This window comes from Onychostruthus taczanowskii, unplaced genomic scaffold, assembly GCF_017590055.1.
Source record: "Onychostruthus taczanowskii isolate IOZ18803 unplaced genomic scaffold, ASM1759005v1 scaffold31, whole genome shotgun sequence".
Classification (NCBI taxonomy): Eukaryota; Metazoa; Chordata; class Aves; order Passeriformes; family Passeridae; genus Onychostruthus; species Onychostruthus taczanowskii.
This window is the reverse complement of record NW_024500461.1, coordinates 869,359-885,289: the sequence shown is the minus strand read 5'-3', so window position 1 is coordinate 885,289 and position 15,931 is coordinate 869,359. Positions and strand designations below refer to the sequence as shown.

The following is a 15,931-nucleotide window of genomic DNA, read 5'->3' as shown; positions in this document are numbered from 1 at the left end:
GATGATCACAGTTTCTAAACTGCTTTTCCTTATGAGTACTCCTTATGAGTTGTCACTATTCAGCCATCAAAAGTTAGAATTATGCTCATGCACAGTTCAAGATCTCTTTCCTGCTATGTTTTTGAGTAGTACTAACAAAAATGCTTGCATATAATGTATTTGAATTACCCTTTCAAAGTCTGGAATTTATTTCCATTCGTTTAACCTGATACATATATTGTAGGTATTATGATGATAGACTGTGTTTCTCCCTTTCCATCAGTGTATAATTTTTTTTTTGAGACATACTGTAAAAAGTTTTCAGTGTTTTGGGTGTTTTTTTAGTAGAGCCATGAAAGTGCAATATCCAAAGTGTTGTCTATTTGTGTAAAAGATTTGTGATTCATGCTTTAGAAAGTTTAAAAGGTATAGCTCCATTTTGTCATCAGTATTAAGAATCAAGATTGTTTCTCTTCCCATAGAGGTCTGTTTGTAAAACAACTTCAGCTGTTTTCTGCTGTATACAGGTGCATCATCACAGCCTTGTTTTTTGGTGCTTAGAAAATTAAAATACAATTTTTCTCTTTTGTTTAGCAGGTCACTTCAGTGGTTATTAGTGTGATGGTAGACATTCTTAGAAGAATGAGTTTGAAGAGTTTCAGTGGATTGATTTTTTTTACTATTATTTATTTTAATACTTTGTCCGCCCAGCCCCTCCTTTTATTAAAAAAGGCATTATGCAAGCTGTCTTACAATGTTGGATGTTTCCATAACCTTAGAATTCATCTTCCAAAAAATACTCATATCTAACTGAACATTTTTCAGGTTTAGGGTTTTTTTACTGTATCATATAAATGTGGCATAAAGCTTTTTATATAATTGAATTGAAATATTGGAACTAAAATATTTTGTGTCTTCTCTTCCCCTCTCCCCCTCCCTGTCTGAATTAGGGGTTGATATAGAATCAGCTCGAAAAGAAGAAGAACGAATAATGCTAAGAGATGCAAGACAGTGGCTCAACAGTGGCCATATAAATGATGTCAGGCATGCAAAATCTGGTGGTACAGCACTTCATGTAGCTGCTGCTAAGGGCTATACAGAAGTCTTAAAGTAAGTGTGGTTTTACCTTTTTCATATTTCATTTCTTGATGTAATGCTGCTTGGAATTGGGCACTTTTAATATTTACAGAGTGTATCTTGAAAATCCCAGTCTCTCTAGAACAATCTGTGCTCAAAGCTTGATTTTATGTTTTCAAGCACTCATAAAACATGATGTGGTTAGCTTTCTATCCTAAGTCATTCAAAACATGAATACAGTATACGCGTTAAACCTAAATACTTACTTGTAAGAGAAGAAAGTTGATTAAAAACTTGCCCTGTTGCTAAAGGAAGCTTATGTAAACAAGCTTAAGACCCTTTTATAATGCCAGTTAGCATCCTGGTTGGTGCATATTTTTATATTTTATTTCCATACATAAAACAGAATTTGTAATTCAGGCTAAAAGTTTTTACACTTAAAACCAGATAATTTAACTTTATGTTTTGATGATGGTTTTAATATTCAATTCAATTCAATGACTCTTGAAATCTTTCCTGGAGAGCTTTAGGCTTCAGTTGTCCCCTAATTCACAGCTTCTCATTAATGTAATATCAATACATATCGTAACTTATTTAATTTCTTTTTCATCAAAGCTCTACTTTTATTGTGGTAAATCATAATTAGTAATACATTGCTTTAATGTGATTGTAAATTTATTTGACTGCTTTAGCAGTGCTAGGAGTTCTTACAGACTTTAACATAAGTGAAAGTGAGCACACATCCTGACTGTGAGTATTGGTGCCTTTAAGGTCTGCAGAGCAATTTGTTGAATGGGAGTTCTGTTTCAAAAAACCCTGATGCTTTAACATGATGAAGACAAATTATTCTGTTGAAAAAGAATAATTTTTGTTTTAGAATAGCAGGTGTCTGTAAGAAAGTTGTATCTGTAACTGTTTGGGTGGTTTTTAGCTCCCTCAGTTACTGTGTTTTTTGTAGTCCAGTCTGTATATTTCTGCTAGGAGAGGCAAAACATATGTGCCAGCAATTTTAGTGATTGCTTCAAATTATCAAAAATAGGTGCTCTGTATTGCATGCAAGACTGCAAGATTTGCAACTTAACGTGTGTGAAAGTTGACTCATTGGAGGATATTACTATAAGTATATTGGCTCTTGAGAAGCTGAGGATTTTTTGAAAATAATATTTTGTTCTTATGTGATTTATAAGTGGTTCAGACAGCTCTTTACATAAAACTACTTGTTAGGTTAAGTGCCCTTTGTCACTTTGATGCTCACCTGAGAACCATGATGAATGTGAGTGCTGAATACAGGCAGAACAGCAGGTCCTCTCTTAGAGGAACTCTGCTCCCTCTCAGAGAACAGCTGAAGCATGTAGTACACACTAGATTTTTGCAAAAAGTTAATGACAGGAAGTGAAAGTTTCAAAAAGCTAATTTTAGAATGTAAGGAGGTTTTAATAGTTTACTAATAAGAACACTGTATCTAACAATTTTTTTACATTTTATAACTCTTTTCCTTAAAAAGCCTTTTGCCTATTACTGCATGTACAGAGAAGAATATCTAACTGTAGAAATAATGGTCTTTGGAGACGAAGTGAATGGAGAAGAAAATGGCAAAGGCTATTTTTCTTGCATTTTCCTTAAAATATGTATACACACCTGCTAAACAATTAAAAGGCAGATGTTACTGTGAGAAGTAAAATTAATCAATTGTCAGTAGCCCAATTAAAATATCTATGAGAAAAAAGGAGAAAGATATTACCATAGAGCAGTTTTACAATTTTCACAAAAAATTATTTATCCCTGTCAGCAGTGTCAAAGTCTGTTTCTTTTAATTTCTTCAGGCTTTTAATACAGGCTCACTACGATGTAAATATTAAAGATTATGATGGCTGGACACCACTTCATGCTGCTGCTCACTGGGGTAAAGAAGAAGCATGTCGCATTTTAGTGGAAAACCTATGTGATATGGAGGCTGTCAACAAAGTGGTAGGATTTTTATGTAATCCTTGTCAAGATACAAAGTTCTGGTCTCTAAAGTGACTTTAGAAGCCAGGGTAAGAAAAGTGATGATAAAGTGCTGTTTACTGTACATGGAGCTTTATATAATGCATGTGTTGTCAAAACAGCATGGTTGTGTTCAGAACTAAATTCTCTGATTGTCTAAATTAATTTCCAGGCCAGCTTTATGCTTAGTTCTGTATTAAATGATCCATTCAGTCTTTGACATGGAAATTAATAATTAAAAGAGTTTATTGGCATTTCAGAGGTACAAAATTAGTGACTTGATGGATTGCATTCAGGCTTTCGTTTGATCTCTGAAGATAATGATGATGCCTTTGGGTAGTGTTTCAATTCTTAAAATCAGTTTTTGTTGGTATATTGAAGAGTTGTCACTGTATTATGCTGATTTGGGTGTGGTGGAAGAAACTTGTAGGCAACCCTGGACACACCTGAAAACTTCCTAAGCTCTGTTTCTTTGACTTTTATGCAATGGCCTGTGTAGCTTGCTGATCTTGCTCCCAATAGACACAAATATGTTCACGAGGCTCATTGGATGGCTCATTTGGCCATTCAGACAGTTCATTCAGTAAGTGCTCAGCTCTCATTCTTCTCTTCGTAGTGTGTTTTACAGATAGATTCTGTTCTTCCAATTTATGTGTTAGATATTTTACTGGGGTTGTGAAAATGAGGATGTTATACACTAGAGAGCACTCTCATAAAAGTACGTTCAAATCCACTGGACAAGAATAAGAAGAAGGGAGGCATAGAGACATATCATCTGGTTTTTTGTATATGGACTTGTTTCTGCAACCTAGGAAAGATTTGTCTGTTTTTTAGTAAGCTAGTAAGCATTTTGCTTTTGGAGATACGAGGATTGAAAGCTCTGGATTTGGTTTCAGTTGTATGTGCTTAGCATCTCAGAGAACTCAGCCATTATTGTTTAGGCACCTGACTTCAGCTGTCAGCTGTTGCAGATTTGGATTTAAGATACAACCTTCCAACTGCAACAGTTTTCTGCAAAGTGTCTTTATGTGGTCACAGTAGGTCTAACTACACCTAATAGCTACCTGAAAGTAAAAGGTCACATTAAAAACTGTAGTTACAATGCAAATATAAACTTGTGATAATAGCTCACATGGCAGAAAACCTCAAGCTGTTCTGGCTAATGCTTGTTGAAAGGTTGCCTTTAGTTAACATTTTGAGAAACTGAAATAAGCACAAACCGGAACACCTTTCATTATTTTTATAAGCTGCTGTGGCCACTTTTCAATGACAGCTCTGTTTTTATTACTGGTTATTGTACAGAAGTACTTCCTAGTTTAATCTTGTCATGATCCCCCCAACATTTCAGTAAGCCCACCCAGCATGTTGATGCAGCTGCATTTATGCCAGTGAATATAGGACTTTGCCTAGATTCCAGCCTTCAAGTATATGTCCCCTGGAAATCATACCCTAAGGAGAAATAACAAGCAGATCTTTTATAAAATAGAATGTAAATTGTAAAATACATTTTGGCTGTAAAATGTGAACGCATGACTGCTTAAAGTTAGTGCAACTCCCTTAAATCATGGAAGCTTAAAAAATCAAGCTGTATGTGATAGTCTTAAGATGGGCAGGTTACTGAACTGCTCAGGATCCATCCATTCAACTGCCATTGTGAACAGTTGTTTGGCACTAATACTGTGAGATTATATTCATCAATCTACTTTTCATTCATGGTGTTCTTTTTTTCCTTCAAACAAGAAAATTTTGTTGTCATGTCTTTATCACTTAAAAATGTGTTTACTCATCAGGTGTAAATGGTTTTGTTTGAATTCCTCATTTCCCNCCTCCCCCCCCAGCCCCAAAACAAAGGAATATTGCAAAATTGTTTTCAAGTACTGACAGACTAACAGTTTGCAGTAGAGCTTGATTCATATTTTCCAATTTCTCTCTCTAAACGTTCTCCTTAACCTGCATCATCATGTGATGAGACGACATAGTGGTCTGATACATTTAAAGTCTGTTGTACAATTATGGTGTTTTACTTCTTCCCCTTCTCTAGGGCCAGACAGCGTTTGATGTGGCAGATGAAGATATTCTAGGATATTTAGAAGAGTTACAAAAGAAGCAGAATCTGGTAGGCCTTGTGTATATATATATGTATATATACACACACATATGTATGTATGCTGCATTTAATATGCATATGATTATGATATCCAACTCAGGGCAGGATATAAATTAAAACCAAAGTTTTAAATTCAGGGCTTCAATTCAGGTGATGCCACAGTCATCTCAAAAGGTCTTTTATGCCCTTACTTGGTCACCTATGGTGAGCAAAAAAGCTTTGGAAGAAAAAAGGCAGTCTACAACTTGCTTTGTCCAGTGGGTATTTTATGATCTGAAGTATCAACAATGAGCATCTTACTTGGAATAACAATTTCTAAGATTTTTAGAGCTTTGAACATTGATACTTTTGAAATTTTTTAAACATTCTAGCATTTGTAGTATTTAGAATCTCCCCTGCCTTTGTTATTTTGTCACATGGATATCATTCTAACAATTAAACTGCATCATTCTCTGTTTTGAAGCTTCATAGTGAAAAACGTGAAAAGAAATCTCCTCTAATTGAATCCACAGCCAACATGGATAATAATCAGACACAGAAAACATTTAAAAAGTAAGTAAAAATAAGAAAACCTATGAAGTCTTTAAAAAGATTACTTTACAAGCTGTCACAAAGTCTTACTCTTAACAGGCTTTAGTAAATTTTTCAGTACTTAGTAAATACTTCTCTTTACAATCTCAGTAAGGAGACGCTGATTATGGAGCAAGAAAAGAATGCATCTAGTATAGAGTCTCTGGAGCAAGAGAAAGCAGACGAAGAAGAAGAAGGAAAGAAGGATGAATCCAGTTGTTCTAGTGAAGAGGAAGAGGATGATGACTCAGAATCTGAAGCAGAGACAGGTATGTTATTTGGAGCATTGCATTTCATTAAATGTATAAATTTTCTTGTTTAATATCACGTGATAGAGAGTTAAGTATATTAAATTTCACTTACTCTTCTGTATTTCACTAAGTTTCTGGTTAATTTAAAATAAGTTTATATATGTCTAAAGTTGAGTCATAACAGCTTTATCAAATGGATGTCTTTGCTGGTAGCTACTTAGGTTAAAGCTGTTAGCCAGTTTACTTCATTGGCAGCTTAACAAATAGATGCTGTGAATTAGATAGATAGAACAATATAAGCCTGAAGTAGCATGTCAGAAACATTGAAAAAGTTAGAAGATCAAATTAGAGAGGAAGACTTCATAGCAGTATTTGCTTGTGGAACTGGTACAGAGATTGGATCAGCAGAAGTGCAAACATTCTCATTTGTTCTTACCATCTTGAAGTAATTACCACTTAATCTGGCTCAGGTATTCATAAAGTAGTAGTGCATATATTTTCAGTGTGTACTAAGATAAACTTTCAAAGGTGTTATTTTATTGTTGACTGTTACTTCATATATAACTTCAAGAGGAATGTTCTTTGAAAAGCTTTGCATTGTATGCACATTAATGTTTATTTCTCTCTTGAGAAATGGAATTTCTGTGTTGTTGTTGTTTTCTTGAACAATTATCAGAGTAATAAGTACTGATAAAAGAGCAACATAGTATATTTTTCTTTCATACCAGAAAACAAGTGTCTGGCAATAAGTGTTTAAAGATGTATGTTTAATCCTAATAAAGAATATTAGAATTGCAGTGCAGCAGTACAATACGTAGACATAGATGTCATTAGAAACAGCTTGTTAATATTTTATACAAAAACTTTTAAAAATAACTGGTTTTGGTGAGATGTCAGTTTTTATTCTAATACATTCTAATTTCTTCACCTGAAAAGATAAGACTAAGAATGTATTTTACAGCTAGCCAATCTATCATAAGCATTTAATGTAGGTAGAAGTAAAAATAACTTGCAAAACCAAACTTTCTATTACGGTTTAATTTTTTTTTTTTTTTTTTTTTTTTTTTTTTTTTAGTTTGAAATAATCCAGCATTTCAGTATTAAGCTGAAAAAAAGTGTCTGGCAGGCTTTGTAATTACTTTTTTCCCTTAATGTACTTGCATCCATTATTTACTGAGCTTTGCTAAACTCAAACTACTTATAATATATAACATGTAGTAATTTCTCTGTCACTGAACTGACTGTAATGTCTGCTGAACTTTATGACTCTGGTAACTGTGTTCTCTTCATTGCCAGTAGTTCATGCCAGGAAAATTTGACTGTGACACAAGAATTAATTTATGTAAACTTAGGGGGTTTTAATATCAACAAGGCTTTATCATACTTTATTTGGCAAGATACACTTGAAGCTTTTCCCTGTAGAGCTACATCTCTTTAGTTCCAAGATTTTACTTTCCCTTTTTTTAACCATTATTCAGCTTAAGGTAGTGAAAGATTTTTCTAGTGAAAAAATATTATTATTATTATTATTATTATTATTATTATTATTATTATTATTATTATTATTATAAGGAGCATTCTGGTTGTGAAATATTTTAACAGTGTTCAGTATTCTGAAGTAGTGGAAATGGTGATGGTGATTTCAAATTTTTTGGGATGTTTTCCTATGTTTTTGTTTCATTGGTTACTTGAGAATATAGTTTAAAAATATAAATACACTTCTGTCTGTAAGACCAAGAAGGGAAACATGAATGTGAAAGTAGCTTATTGCAAAGGACAGGGAAACAAGATAAAAAATAAGATTTTCATCAGTTCAGGTTTTGTAGCTTACTTTTTTTGACATACTCTAATTTTTTTTAATTAGTCTATATCAGCTCAGTCATGCATACAACTGTTCTTGCTGCTCTAGAAATAATTTCAGAATACAGTTGTGAAAAATCCATTTTTCTCCTTCCATGCTTTCACTCCTGATAACTTTTTCTGATGCCTTGAGAGGCCATCTAGAACAGAGGCTAGACAGTGTTAAAGGAATAAAGTAGGTATTTATTAAAAGGCCTTCAAAGGATGAACCTTGGGCAGTACAAGAACCTGGCTGTGGCTCCACCCAAGATGGACAACAGGTCACAAGTTTTTAGACTTCTATAACTTTTGGTCCATTAGCATATTGGAGTTAAATGTCCAATTACAGCTTCAGGTTATGAAGTCTCATCCTCCCAGATTGCTCTTCTCAGTTCACTGTTGTTTATAACTTCTGGGCCTGAAGCTGCAACGGTGTTGTTGGTTCTCAGGCTGGGAAAGGATTGTTTTGTCTAACTAAACTGTGATGAGAACTTGCTAACACTTTATGTGAAGTTCACAGTTATATACTAATGCAGTACAGAACTGGAGAAATGAAAACTAAAACTTAAGGGATCATTTCTGTGTATTTTAAAGATGTATTACTTAACAAGTTTCTATCAGATCTGCCTGTGCATCATCTCAAATCATACTGTCAGTCCACATTGCCTTGTTCAACTTTTTATAACCTAGAATTTTACCACCATTTTTTTTCCCTTGTGTTTAAAAAGAACTTTCCATATAGGGCCGTTGGTCATGTAAGCTGCAAACTTTATATTTGTATTTGTTTACTGCATAACTAACATTCACAACATCTGTTCAGCTATGTCCATAACTAAAACAAGTGTGTAACACCAGTACTGTGGATTACACAATTTCTAATTGTTTATCAGTACTTTATTGAATTTAAATGTTAATTGTGAGAACACTTGTGAGAAAGTATACAACTTGTATACTTTCTAAATTAATTGCTCCTAGGCTGTATGGGTCACATAGATGGAAAGATGTGTCTGTAGTAGAGCCAAAACCAGTGGGGATTGAACCGGTGGGGATTGTTGCTTCATACTGCACTAATAAATAGGAGGAACAGCCAAGCCTGAAGAATGTGCAGTTTGAATTCATGAAACAGAAGTGAGGTGTAACATTATGAAGCTCCAGCAAAAGCAGTGACAGCAGTTGTTGTATCTCAGTCATGACATTTTCTGTGAGTTTATGTAAGAAGGGTTAAGGTTCATGAACCATGGACAGAGGAAGACATTTGGAGAAAGCAGAAGAGACTAGGTAGGTAGACAGTGAAATGTAGGTAAGAAAAACAAGGAATGAAGCAAATGGAAAATTGGTGCTCTAGAAGGCAAGTAAGTATCTGCCTCAGCTCATTCTGGTGACCAGAATTCCTGATGGGCTTCTCTGTACAGTTAATTATTTCTTTGAACTCAAACATGCATAGTTATCAGAGAATAAAGGTTTCACTTTAAATTGGCACCTGCCTTCTGTAGTTTGAATTAACTATTACAGAATCACAGAATCAATGGATAGTCAGGGTAGGAAGGGAGCTCTGGAAATCATCAAGTCCAACTTCCCCTGCCAAGGCAGGGTGACCTAGAGCAGGTTACACACAAAAGCATCCAGGTGGATTTTGAATGTCTCCTGAGAGGGAGATTCCACAACCTCCCTGGGCAGCCTCTTCCAGTGCTCTGCCACCCTCAGTGTTCTTCCTCATGTTAAGGTGGAACTTCTTGTATTTTACTTTATGGCTATTGCTCCTTGCCCTGTCACTGGACAGCACCAAGAAGAGTCTGGTTACCATCCTCAACACCTGCCTTTGAGATACTTATATGCATTAATGAGATCAGATGAGATGCTAACATATCTCCTACTGTTACAGTTTTTATAGTCATTAGCCAGCTGCTAAAATACAGGCTGTGTGGGGAGACTGAAATCTCTGTCTCCAGAGGTTTCCAAGATGTGACTCATCAAAGCCTTGAGCAACCTGATGCATGGGCAGTATTGACCCTCCTTTGGGACAAAGGGTGAATTAGGTGATCTCCTGAGTCACTTTGAACCTGAATGGTTCCGTAGCTCTGTCTCTGCATCTCTGAGTGGTAACACCTTATGAATACAAAAGAATTGTTACGTGCACAACCTTTTAGGAAAACAAGGTAGACCTAGCAAAGATGTAAATTGGGAGTGAGGGAGAAAACACTGAGGAATAAATAACAAAATGCTGGTGATAAAGTTAACTGCCAAGTTTCTTGGATAGAAATTCATTTCGGTGTTGTAAAAGTGATGAAATTGTGAATGAAGAATGAAGATTAAATCTTGTAAATATTTTGCAGATAAGACCAAAACCTTGGCAGCTAATAATGCAAATACCACAAGTACACAATCAGCATCAGTAGCTGTGATGGCACCCTCAGTAGCTGGTGGCCAAGGGGCACCTACATCACCTGTAAAGAAGGTAAAAGAAAATACCTTTTTATTTTCTATTATATCGTAATCTTACGATTTTCTCTTTCTTTTTTCTGTGTAATTTTATCTTTTTATCCTAGTGTAAGTAGTAGATTTGGTTAACCGGTGAATTGATAAAAATATGCACAGATTCTTGAAATGCTTTCTGTTCCAGAAACTGATAATTTTTTTTTAAATTTTGAATGGCTTTAATTCTGCACAGGGACGTAAAATACAAAACTATGAAATAGGTGAATGTAAAATCCTTCTGAAAAAGAAAAATTCTGTTGCATAGTGAGTGGAGTTCTTGTTTGTATTTTCTGAAACTAAACTTGGTCTTTTGAAAGTCTTTTCTGTGTCAAATGTGTCAAACTCCTCCAGAATTTCTAGAAGCTACAGTTCTCATGTCTCTCTGTGCCTGTATTTCTCATGCACTTAATTTAAGGGAGGCAGGCATGACTATGTGACTTTATTGTGTGGGTCTCATCCCTGTTTTAATATGGTTAGGACCTCGTGGAAGAGCTAAATAATAGGGACACATAATTTCTTCAATGCATAGCTCAAAGCCTCACCTAGCAAAGCCATATTGCTTGCTGGAAGCTTTTGCAGCTTGTAACTTTAAATGAAAAGTTAATTTTTATGAACTTGAGTTCTACTTGGTAAGGGGAAGATAGGTATGCCTAGGGAAAAAAAATTGCAATAGATAAGAATGCATAGTCAGAAGTCAAACTTTTAGAATGTTGGAGCAAACTGGATAGTAAGCCAGTAAATCTTCATTTGTCATTCATTATAACTTTTCTGTACACATCATCATCAAAGTATAACCCTGTACTGATGCATCTGAGAAGCATGTTCAGGAGAAGTGGTAACCATGATATACTGCAGCCACAGTAGAGAGAAAAGACATACTACTAGGAGAATACTGTAAAGTGTATTTTGCTCGTGAGAGCTTACTGGGGTTATACTTCCATATTCACAATAGAATCTAATAGTGATTCATTGTACAAAGTATACTTTAATGTAACAGGTGCAGGTATGTGATTTAATGATATGGGGGAGTATTTTCATAAGAGAGGAAACAAGCTTGATTTTAAGCTAAATTATAACCTTTTATAAATCATCAATACACTTCTGATTCTGTTATGCAGAAATTAATTATTTATATTTTGGTCTTCTAGGTAAAAGGTGCAGGCTAAAAATAAACTAGTTATCTTCCCATTACTATGTGAAAAGCTCAGGGCCTTCTGTAGCTGCAAAATAAATGCACTTTATATAAAAATTATTGTCTTGTAACATAGCAGGTACATGTGATCTAAAGGAGCAATTACAGATCCTGTCAATAAACAGAAATGCTTTAAACTGCTTTTTCCAATGAAGGTAAAGCAGCATTCTGTGTGTGATCTTGCACCTACATTTGCACCTGCCTTTTTGGGTCTGTGCCATCTGATCTGCTGTAGCTGCACTTTTGCTTTTATATCATAGATGGCCAAACCAAGGGGTACAGATACAGTATACTAAGGTAAGATCAGGTTTCCTTCAGTCTGCATTGCTTTCAGTAATGCTGCTCTGTGGCTGCAGGTGCTGGAGGTAAGGCAAGTCTGGGAGGATAGCCGTGCTAGCGTGGGATGTGATTCAGGGATGTAAGTGGTACATGGTAAGAAAATGAGGGGTATGTTAGTGTGAATCTTGCAGTATTCTCAACAGTGTGAAGATTTACGCCACAGACCTTGTAAGGTTGCAGGCTTTGTTGTTCTTTTCTATGCAAGCTGTAATTCTGTCTCTGAATGAGCTAAACATGCTGTGTTACATTTAGTTGTAATCTGTTACTATGGTTTTAAGTGTCTTGCTGCTTTTTTGGTATTTTTGTGTTGTAATGAAGAGTTACTTAATATAATCCTTAATGTACTTAATATAAACCTAAGAACAAATTATATGGTGTTAAAACAACCTTTGGTTTCTCTTTTCCTATCTTTCAATCTTCATCTTTGTCTTGTCTTAATTGGCTTTAGTATGATTTCATTCCTCCTATCATGCCTGTCGTGGAGTCAGTAGATCCTGCATCATGGAGGCAGGGCTTGCGCAAAACTGGCATTGTTCTTGTGCCCAATAAGGGTGAAAAATCTATGGTGAGGTTCTTGTGTGCACAGGTTTATGTACAGGTTGCAAAATAACATATTTAATCAAAATGTTAATACCAGGTTTGCATGTGTCTTAAGTTTTTATCTTAAGTTCACAGCGTGTATTACAAAGTGTGGGTTTTTGTAAGCTAACTTTTATGAGAGTGATATTCCTTGACCAGTCTTACGGTTCTGATCTCATTGACTAATTCAAGTGAAAAGTGCATAGGTTGCCTCTCACTACAACTTCCCTACAGATTCAGCACTTACGGTTATTAAAAACAGTTGTGTTCTCGAATCTTTGCAAGGAGCATGAATTACAACGGATAACGTAAATTAATAATGTAAATTCATTTTCATGTGTTTTATAGTTTCCAACATCTACAACCAAGGTTTCTCCCAAAGATGAAGAGAGGAAAGATGAATCTCCTGCTTCATGGAGGTTGGGTCTTAGAAAAACTGGTAGTTATGGTGCACTTGCAGAGATTACTGCTTCCAAGGAAGCTCAGAAAGAAAAGGACTCTGCAGGTGTTATGCGTTCTGCATCAAGTCCTAGACTTTCCTCTTCACTGGACAACAAAGAAAAGGTAATAATTTTCAGGATAAAAGAAAATTTTGAGGAATTCATATACCTTTCTTAGTATAGATGTTAATGATGTATTACAGAAGTGAGATTGTAGTACACATCTGTTCTTTACTAAAATTCCAAAAAGTTGAATTACAGAGCTTCTTTATAGTATCTCTCAAAGTGTAATATGCTCCTCCAGTGTCTGGTGACCTGGTACATAGGTCTGGCATTTCATTCCTTTTTAGGACTTGCAAAGCTAATAGTCATTTTTGCAATTTGGGGGCATGAGAGACTTGATAGCATTTACATCACTTGAAGAATTATGCTAAAATAATCTTATAATTGAAAGAAGTCTTTTTTGTATTCATTTTCATTTTGTAGTGATTTTTTGTTTTTAAAAATTGGTTCTGTAACTGAACATGGATACACTAAACCAAGTGTTGTTCAGGTAGCTGAACAAAATAAAACTTGTGCTTCTATTTCAAATATAAATGTTTATATAGTTTAAAGATTAAGAATAATAATGTACTGTGCTATATAAAAATACTGAACCAGTTTCTTTCAGGAATCACTGTTGGAAGTGTACTGCAGCAAAGCAGAAAAAAGAGAAATAAGTCATTAGCATCACTAGAATGGAAACATTAGCAGTTTCCTTTTCCTGTTATAGTCTTTTGCGATATTTCACTAAAGCTTAAAACTCATTTGTATAATTGGGTCACAATAAACACGGCCAGAGTTGGCATAATGATGCTTTTCCAGAGAAGATAATCAATAATAGTAACAATTAACATAAAAACTATTGTCTTTCAGGAGAAAGATGGAAAAGGAACTCGACTTGCATATGTTGCACCTACAATACCAAGACGGCTGGCCAGTACCTCTGACATTGATGAAAAAGAAAACAGGTGACTATGAAGTTATATATGTATCTATTTTAATATGAAATTTAAACAAGATTTTATAGTGACTGACAAACTTTCATGTTTTAAGGCATTGCTAATTTATAGCATTGTCTGGCTGTATAGATTATGCAGAAAACCAGCAGTTTCCAACTGCAGGAGTGCTAACATACATTTTCACGCAGAAAGAGGCACATTATGATGGCCAAAGGTATCTGAACATAGAATGCATCTTTTCAAAGTTTTGTTTTCTTTTGCCTTGTACACCTGCTTGCGTTATATATAATTTTGTGAAAGACGTGTTTTAGTCTTCTTATTGTCTGAACTTCAAATCTTGAGCTGATATTTTTATTAGAAATTCAGTTTTTGTATGTCAGGTTTTGGGATAGTTTTTCTAAGTAGATTTTTGCACTGTCATTCCTTGCTGCTATAAACTGCAACAACAGCCTGGAAATTCCTTATGACTGAAGTCATGTCAGCTAGTGATACATGTCAGACCCCTCAGGAATGGCTACTGCAAGCCTAGTTATGCTGGTCTTAGAGTATCATGAGTTCTAAAGGCTTGCCAGCTTTTAAACTTCTTATAACATCAAAGAATGAAAAATGCCATCAAATTAGCTATTAAAAAAGCCAAGCAGATTTTCCTTATCCTTATTGCACTGGATAATCTCAGGAGCAAACAGAAAAATGTCTTGTTCCTTTTTTGAGAAAAACAAAGCTAGCAATAACCACAGATAAAAAGCAATAATTGATTTAATGTTGATTAAATCCTCTTTAGCAGTTTTCTTTTGGTGCTGTTTTCTTCTTATGTTTCTAATTGTGTTACTGTGAATGTAGTATCTTTTCACAGAAGTTGAAAATGATTGTCCATAAAATCAATTTTTTTCCTTACTCAGTTATGTTTATTTTAAGTGTGTTATCCAGGATTTTAATTCTAAGCTCCTGTTCAACTCACATCAAGAACAGCCTTCTTTAATGTGAGTTTGCTAAACTAAAATCTCTTTTCTAGGGATTCGTCTGCTAGTTCAATACGTGGTGGCAGTTCCTACACCAGGAGAAAATGGGAGGAAGATGTCAAGAAAAACAATTTGAATGAAGGTCCTACATCATTAAACACAAGTTATCAAAGAAGGTATGGGATTTTCTCTTAAAAGTTAGCAAGTACTGAATAATTTTGTAAGGACAGTTTAAAACTGAATGGTAACATATTGCCATGCTCATAATAATTGCAAAGTGTGTATTGCAGTGGTTGTGCTGGTTTTAAACACGCACTTGTATGCTGATGCAGTGGTTGTGCTGATTTTAAGCTATGTAATTAAAGTTAGATGCTTTCTTTTTCCTATGGTTTATTTCAGTTTGGGGTTCATTTGATGGTTTCCAGATTAGGTCAGTAGTCAAAAATAATTATTTTAAATGTTGAAATGGATATAGTTCTGCTTGGTATATGAAAAAAGGGAAAACACTGTCTCTGTTGAATTCTGGTTATTGCATAACAGTCTTGGAGGTATTGGGCTGCTGTCCCTAATTGTAAATTATAGCCATACCTATGCTGAGTATCAGCATCACAGAATGCATAAAATTCACTTGAATGGAAAGTAAATTATGAAAATGCAAGAACAATTCTCAGGTGTGCTGGTTCCTAACTTGCAGAATTTTCTTAGGAGGAATCATATGCTGCACATATAATACATGATTAACTTTGCTGCATTGTGTAGTATGTAGCTATTTGTCAAATTCTTCATTGTAATTAGTGGGGCAATAAATAACTAAAATGAATAGATCAAGGAAAAGAGTCAAATAACTGAACTGCATATTGGTACGTGCTGCTGATGTACATGATACATACTTAGCATTTTTTTGTGTCTTGACATTGATGCTATCAGTAGCCAGGCTGTCTCATACAGCATAATGCGTATTTATTTCTTGTAAACCGCTGGGTCTGCTTTATAGCTTGAAGAGCAAGGGAAAAACCTGTGTGGGAGGTTATTCTTCCTGGGAATGATTAAAGATTTTTTTAAATGAGGCCATATATTTAATTGCTTTCAAATTATAAGAGGAGTTATATTGATGACATTTTATTTCCTGACAAGCTG

The 15,931-nt window shown here is 34.8% G+C and overlaps 1 protein-coding gene across 10 annotated transcripts in view; it reads left to right on the top strand.

The window, feature by feature from the left end:
• Positions 1 to 15,931, top strand: part of PPP1R12A (protein phosphatase 1 regulatory subunit 12A) — a 110,431-nt gene that overhangs the window by 66,098 nt on the left and 28,402 nt on the right. For 7 of the 10 annotated variants that reach the window (XM_041409713.1, XM_041409707.1, XM_041409706.1 and 4 more), the window contains 10 exons: positions 930 to 1,089; positions 2,880 to 3,024; positions 5,084 to 5,158; positions 5,613 to 5,701; positions 5,831 to 5,988; positions 10,143 to 10,264; positions 12,264 to 12,380; positions 12,743 to 12,958; positions 13,750 to 13,844; positions 14,848 to 14,970. In XM_041409713.1, coding sequence (XP_041265647.1) covers positions 930 to 1,089; positions 2,880 to 3,024; positions 5,084 to 5,158; positions 5,613 to 5,701; positions 5,831 to 5,988; positions 10,143 to 10,264; positions 12,264 to 12,380; positions 12,743 to 12,958; positions 13,750 to 13,844; positions 14,848 to 14,970 — 1,300 coding nt within the window. The remainder of the gene's footprint in view (positions 1 to 929; positions 1,090 to 2,879; positions 3,025 to 5,083; positions 5,159 to 5,612; positions 5,702 to 5,830; positions 5,989 to 10,142; positions 10,265 to 12,263; positions 12,381 to 12,742; positions 12,959 to 13,749; positions 13,845 to 14,847; positions 14,971 to 15,931) is intronic. The other 3 variants (XM_041409712.1, XM_041409708.1, XM_041409714.1) reach the window with 1 other exon arrangement.